Raw genomic sequence first — 7,270 nt, forward strand, 5'->3', positions numbered from 1 at the left:
CTCTCTCTCTCTCTCTCTCTCTCTCTCTATCGCGGGTCCTGATCACGCCACCCTGCGGTTCCCTTATCCAGTGACGTCGATCTCTTGCCCCCCTCCCTCGAACTCCAAACCTAACAATGTACTTTCTCCATCCTCTTCTCACATACGCATACATACTGCGTATACGTATATGCACTAACACAGTGATCTAGAACCGGCCTAGTATACCTATTAGCATTTTTAATAATTTTTATTAAAAAATTGTATTGTTAATAATGTTGTATAACTATTCTAACCAATTTCGACAAATTTGAAATTCATGAAAATAATTTTTTTGAACAACTTTTTTTCCAAAATTTAATTCTATTGCACACGGATCCGATTGCGCACAACCCGATTGCACACAGACTCAATCAGATGTAATAGCGATCGAAAAACGGGGAAAAAATTTGTTACGTCCTACAGACGCCATTCTTTTCTTTCAAAAGAAAGCAGCTCTTTAAATTATATTCGTCCCCCTCGAATGAAGAAGACTGGATAGTCGATTTATATCCCTAACAATCCACTCTTTACTACTCTGTCCTTTACAATCACCTTGTCCCAATGCTCCTGCACCTTCCAATATTCAGTAGCCTACTTCCTCTTCTTCACACATACGCACACACACACATACACACGCGCGCGCGCGCGCACGCACGTATATATATATATATATATAAAATATATATTACTAATTATAAGTAATATTATATTACTTACTAAGCTGCGTGTATATATTTATATATTTATATATTTATATATTAATAAATAAATTATAATTAATTTTTCCACATAATACATGAAAGGAATATACATAACCTATAATTAGCCTAAACAATATATTATTACAGTATGCAAGCTACAGAAAAAACACAGAAAATATTTATTTAACACATTTTTTAAATATTTATTTAATTACGTTGATATAACTGCATATTATAATACTTAACTTGCTTATGACATTTAATGCTGTCCAAAAATCGGCATTACTTTACATAACGCAAAGACATACGTTACGAATTGTATTTTAAAATGGCTCAGAATACAACTTTCTAGTGAAATTTAATATAACGCAAACTTAACGCAAATGCAACGTAAATTGACGATGCCATGCATTAAGACGCATTTACAAAATATGAAATCGTAAATCATACGTTACAAGCCATATAACGCATGCGTTAAAAAGTTTCAGAATAACCCTGCAGGTTTTGGGCCGATGCCCTCTCTCAGGTTTCTCTCTAGTCTGCTTGATCCATAATGGAGACGGTGGAATTGTCAGAAGACATTGCACTGAGGACACAATTTACTGTCGACAATCTAGACATAGAAATATTGCCGCTTATTTACGAGATTATTCGCAGGTACATGATTTTATTCATTTTCATTCGAATCGTTAATTCCGATACAATCATATAACCTAAAACTGGAATCGGAATCAAAAAATTTTCTTAACATCACTTTTATAAAAAATATTTTTTCTGATTTTTTTTTTAGAACTCTTAAGATTGGTGTTTTTTTTAATGTTGTTTTTTATATGTTGCTGTCACGTTTTTATTTAAGTTATTATATATCACACGAATATAAATCTGCAAACGCTTACCATCTTATTTCCAAATATTCAAGCCTTTAAAGACAGATTTTGAGCAAATTTATTATCTGATGGCAGAAAGACATTTAATTTTCAGTATAATGTTGATTACATAGTTTATAATCCGATAATATCGATAAATTGCCATCAGAAATAATGAAACCTGTTGACTTGCTATATATGTAGATTGACATCAAAAATCAAGCAGGATTGTAGCTCTTACTTGGTTTCTGTTGCCAGTCTCCATTAGATTATTCCTATATGCACAGCCTACTCGATTTCTATCATCAATCTGTATCTTGATTCTATAATTCTTATTGATAATTTGGTATTGTTATGTTGTTGTACTCTTTTACCATATATAGTGGATGCTTCCCAATTAATGTTTGCAACACTTGCAAGTATTATTTTATTCTTGTCATGAAATATTAAAACAAGGATGAAATAATATACTTGTATTATGAAGTATGGAGTATTATGAACATTAAGTGAAATGTATCCAATATCTGTACAACAATATAATGATTTAAGAATTGTAAGCAAATCATATATGTGAATATATCAAATACGATGAAAAAAGACATGATCGGTCAAAGTTGGATGTTTCAAATAATACATTATATATTCTTATATTAAATTAATTTATTCCATAATTTATGATTGCGAGCCAATAACTTTTGATTTCAACACAATCATTCTGAAACGCTAATAATTTCCCCTAAATTAGATTAGAAAAAAAGAAACACACGAAATGCAAGAGATCCAGATTCAACTCCCAGCTGAGGCAATATTTTTCGCAAGTAAGTTTATTACAGATTTTTAAGATTAAATTTTGGAAATTTAGGGAGATTATTAATATTTCAGATTGATTGCGTTGAAAATCTGACAATCATATTAGTATACAATTATCATTTCTGAAATGAAAAATTGATTCATTTAAATGAATATATATAATATGTAGTTCAACATCTTAATATTCAGACATAATGATGCTTCGTATTTAAAGTAATGTATTTAACATAAATCTTGTTTCCAATCTTATTGAAAGAAAGAAAGTAAAAAATTTATTGCGAAAAATATTACTTCAGCCAGGATTCGAACCTAGCAATCATATAATCTGGAATAAATTAATTTAAGAATATATAAAACATCCAACTTTTAACCAATCATGGCTTTCTTTATCCTATTTAATGAACAATATAGTGAACTGTTGTTAAAAGTTACAGAATCAGAGTATTGATGTATCTAACATGTCAACAATCTCTGTTGATAAATCCTGAGCTTAATGCAAATACAGATTACAGTAGAATCTGATCGAATTTGCTGCCAATCTGCCAACAAATTGCTAACATTTTGAGTTAATATCTAAGTCAAGTACAATAATGAATTTTTAGGAATTATATCAAAATTCTGAAGAAATTTGTTCAAGTATTTCAAGAACGTTTTGTGCAATTGATAGAAACACTATTGGATTGTTAGTCAATGGATATGCAAATATTTATATTTTTGATATATTAAGATAAGTGCTAGTTATAATTTTTAGCATTGAGAAAGATCCACATGATACTTCGCAAAAGGCAAAAGAGTCTCAAGATACCAGCCACAAAATCCTAGAGTTACAGAAGAAGTTAGACTCTGCGAGGTCGCAGGTAAAAGCTGCATCATTCTTCCATATAGATGTTCAGAAATATCTTTTTCATGCATATGACTTGTTTTTTTTTCAGATTAAAAGATTACCAGGAATAGAATATAGTAAGGAAGAACAATTGCAAAAGCTCGAGACTTTGCGCAAACAATTGAGACTAAAGCGTGAACTTCTATTGAAATATCGTAATACATGCACATTTGAAATACCGAAAGTATAAACGCGCACGTACGCGTTTGCGAACATAAAGAAAAATAATTTCGAGGATGCCTCTAAAACTTCTTTTCCGGTACTTATTCAACAATGAAAAGTTGATTAACAGATTAGCAGAATCCAAACCAATAAGACAAACTGCACAATTTGTAGTATACATACTAATTAGAGCAGGTATGATTAATGGATCACACCGCCCTATCTCTAGTCCAAAAGACTTTATCAAACAGCTGAAAGATATTGCTGATCAATTAAAGCAACAATTAGAAGAAAAAAATAAATTTAAGAAATAATTTATGATAGATCATATATTTTATTACCAAACTTTATGGTTCTTGTATTTAGATTGCATACAATGAGAATCATTAAATAATTTTTATAAAAGATAATAAAACATGTAAAATTTTGTATGTAATTAAACGAAAGTTTTATTTAACACATTTTATTTAACACATTTCTGATCACAATATTTTAGCAATATGTACAATTGATAATAAATAAGTGTTCAGTTGTATTCAGGAATGATGTCTGAATTTATAAAGGACATACTTTTTTCTGCAGCATGTATGAATAATTATTAGGAAATAAATATTTAATACAATGGAAAATTTTCTTTTCATACTTAAAATACAGTATGATACATATCTGTTTAAAGTTCCAAAATATATTAAAAGATTGAATGACATAAATGAGATTATTATATATTCTTTTCATAAAATTATTATAGAAGATATATTATTACAATGTGCACATCGGCCATATTTCAAGTTTTATCTTCAAATTCTAAGAGTTGATAAAAGAAGTTTGTATACTCTGTACAAGTGTAAATGCAGTGCATTCATATACACATGAAGACATTGTGTATTTCTTGATTTTATTTGTATATATATTATAATATTGGCTTAAGATATGCGTATGCCTTTTACAAAAATAATGCAATTTATAAATACCGAGATTTTATATTTTGCCACGTTAAAAGAATATCTTTTTAATATGATTAAAATAGTTGAGACACGAAAAATTATATTGTAATAAATTTATATAGTATGTATTTTAATAAATTTACAAAGAATAGATTTTTTACACAATATAAAGTACGAGTTTTTATATCAAGAAAAAAAATTGTTTTAGAATATAATAATTTCATATCTCGTGGATCACATTTTTAGAAACTTAGAGTGCATTCCGCATTATGCATAAAATGCATAATGCATCATATTATTCATCGAAGAATAAAGAAAGATAAAATGATACTTCATATTCTTCATGCATAATTCGGAACACATTTTTATACGTAGCAGAAAGTTATAAGAACATTAATTATTTGTTCTTCATACACTGCTCTTACATTTTTGCAGGAGGATTCTGCTCGGTTAAAGGTTGAATATTGTTGATAGCATTATGAGATCGTCCTCTTCGACTTCTACCTTTTTTATTCTGATTTAATCCAGATTTCTGTGGTACATTTTCTTGTTTAGCTGTTTGTGCTTCATTCATCGAATCAGTTTCGATCATTTCCAATACCTAAAAAAAGAAAAAAATGATTATGTTTATTCATTATTTTTGGTATTCATTTTTGTTTCTCATTAAAATTAATGAAAATAATAAAAGTTTTTATATGGTTGAATTTAAAAGAATAATAAATTAAAAACAATGATTATTTTAATTTTATCACATTAAAAATATCGCATATACCTGCACGTTTGCATTCTGTCGATTTTGTGACGTTTTATTTGGCTTACTAATTCTAGATGCTTGTGTAGTTATATTATTTGAATGCGGTATAAGTTTTACTACATTTCCTACTGCTTTAGTACGACCTTCTCTAAACACCATTCTCTGTCCAGGTTTTATGTATTCGGGATGTTTGATAAATCTAAAGTGTACTAAGGCTTTGTCACCCGTTCTCAAACAATCTTGAGACATAGACAATATAGAAGCAGTTTGTCTTATACTGCCGCAATGTACTGTAATAATTTTTATAATAAAAAATTAATTTGTATGATAGAATATAATAATAATCATATAATCATTATAACAATAATAATCATTGTAATAATTACCCATTGCTTGATAACGGGAGCTGATTGTTGTAGGATGATGTAGCACCAAAATTTCACCTTCAAATTCCCAACAGGCTTGTGGATTAAGTGCAGGTGCGACCATTACCATACCTTTGCGAATGTGTGACCGTTTAATCTTTTTTAGTGCAAAACTAGCTGTTTGTCCACCTCTCACTTCGCGAACAGGCATCCTCTTTCGATGGATACTTTTTACGGTTATAGGTGTAAAACGACCCAATGGATCAGGTCCTAATAGCAATGTATCATTTAATTTTATGATACCTTTTAAAGTTGTACCAGACACTACTGTACCAACTCCCTATAATTTTTAATTTATTATCATTTTTGTGCATTAGAGAAAAAAAGTTTATATAATATTATATACGTACTGGTACAGAATATGTATCATCTATTTGAAACTCAGCAGGTTCATCATCATGACTAGTAATTCTTGCAGTCAATAAATTGAGAAACATCTTAAGAAAATTTAAATTTTCGCCGGACACATTGGATACTTGAAATATTGGACATAACCTGCATGAAATTTATTGTAATATTTTATGGATATTTTAGTATACGAAGTTTATTATTTACAGTTTATTATTTATTTTTTTTTTAATAAAATTCTTGATATATTGAACTAACCGTTCTGAGACAAAATTAGTAGCGCTAACTACCACATCATCAGGCGTCTTCACTGTAACCGGGACTTTCCTGCAACCAGGAGATTTCAAAATCTTTATTAACAGTTTCAAATTTTCTTGTAGAACATTCGGCGGGCACATATCGATTTTCGTCACGACAACGAATACCGGTACAGATAACGCTAAAGCAAGTCCTAAATGTTCTTTGGTCATCCCTACAATGCCGGCATTTGCTCCGATCATTAACATACCTGGAATAATATTTGTATAAAAATCATAGGATTCTTATAAATTGTATAATTGCAAATGATCAAATAAAAGAAATATATTCGTTAAGTATTTTCTTTTCCGGATCTTATATAATATTAATAATAATATAGTTTTACCGAAATCTGGAGCATGTCCCGTCATTCCAAAAACAGTCGTCTTTAAATATCTCTCGTGACCAGCAAGATCGATGAATGTAATTACTTTAGAGGATTTTTCACAAATCTTCACCCAATCCAACGAACCATGTTCAGGCTTATTAACTACGTTACCTACGAATATATAATGATACTACAATAAAAGAATAATCACATAAAATATTACAGAGTCAAGACTCACCAACACTATCAAATCCAAGTATGTCATTTCCAACAGAGCTAGTACGTCCTGTTTCAGCTTCATGCTTGTGGCGGAATAATTTTTGACGCGCCAATCCTCGTCCATTGTCAAGTTCACCATGAGTCAGAACACCTAATAAAGTTGATTTACCAGCATCCACATTACCGACCACAGCAACTCTATAAATAGTTACTCGAAGCTATAAATTATAAACTGTCGAGCGGCGATCCAAAAATTACATTATTAAATAAAAACCTGATCTCTAAGAAATCTTGTCGATCTAAACGTCTTCTCACTAGATACTGTCCTGTTAGACCATGATCTGCTTTATTCTGACGTAGAAGCACACAATCTGCTTCTAATGTTGCAGCAAGAGACTGTAAAGTGGCAACTGATGCTTCATATTCATCCTCTTTTAATCCATCCTCAGATCCATCTAAGTATCACATAGATAAGTTTTATATATATATATATATATATATATATATATATA

At 29.9% G+C, this 7,270-nt stretch overlaps 2 protein-coding genes across 2 annotated transcripts in view; one reads left to right on the top strand and one right to left on the bottom strand.

Moving 5' to 3' along the window:
* The first annotated feature begins 1,275 nt into the window (after positions 1–1,275).
* Positions 1,276–3,471, top strand: LOC105624026 (mediator of RNA polymerase II transcription subunit 9). The gene is made up of 3 exons (XM_012205393.1): positions 1,276–1,379; positions 3,150–3,255; positions 3,331–3,471. Exons 1-3 carry the CDS (start codon positions 1,276–1,278, stop codon positions 3,469–3,471), a joined length of 351 nt encoding a protein of 116 aa, XP_012060783.1.
* Positions 3,472–4,808: 1,337 nt separating this feature from the next.
* The window catches only part of LOC105624027 (GTP-binding protein 1), a 4,273-nt gene continuing 1,811 nt past the window's right edge, over positions 4,809–7,270 (bottom strand). Inside the window, exons 3-10 of the mRNA XM_012205394.1 lie at positions 7,033–7,213; positions 6,778–6,956; positions 6,558–6,710; positions 6,173–6,422; positions 5,917–6,061; positions 5,528–5,846; positions 5,160–5,431; positions 4,809–4,988 (exon numbers count right to left, since the gene is read on the bottom strand). Of these exons, the coding sequence (XP_012060784.1) occupies positions 4,809–4,988; positions 5,160–5,431; positions 5,528–5,846; positions 5,917–6,061; positions 6,173–6,422; positions 6,558–6,710; positions 6,778–6,956; positions 7,033–7,213 (1,679 nt within the window). The remainder of the gene's footprint in view (positions 4,989–5,159; positions 5,432–5,527; positions 5,847–5,916; positions 6,062–6,172; positions 6,423–6,557; positions 6,711–6,777; positions 6,957–7,032; positions 7,214–7,270) is intronic.

The sequence above is a fragment of the Atta cephalotes genome, assembly GCF_000143395.1.
Source record: "Atta cephalotes unplaced genomic scaffold scaffold00071, whole genome shotgun sequence".
In the NCBI taxonomy this organism is placed as follows: domain Eukaryota; kingdom Metazoa; phylum Arthropoda; class Insecta; order Hymenoptera; family Formicidae; genus Atta; species Atta cephalotes.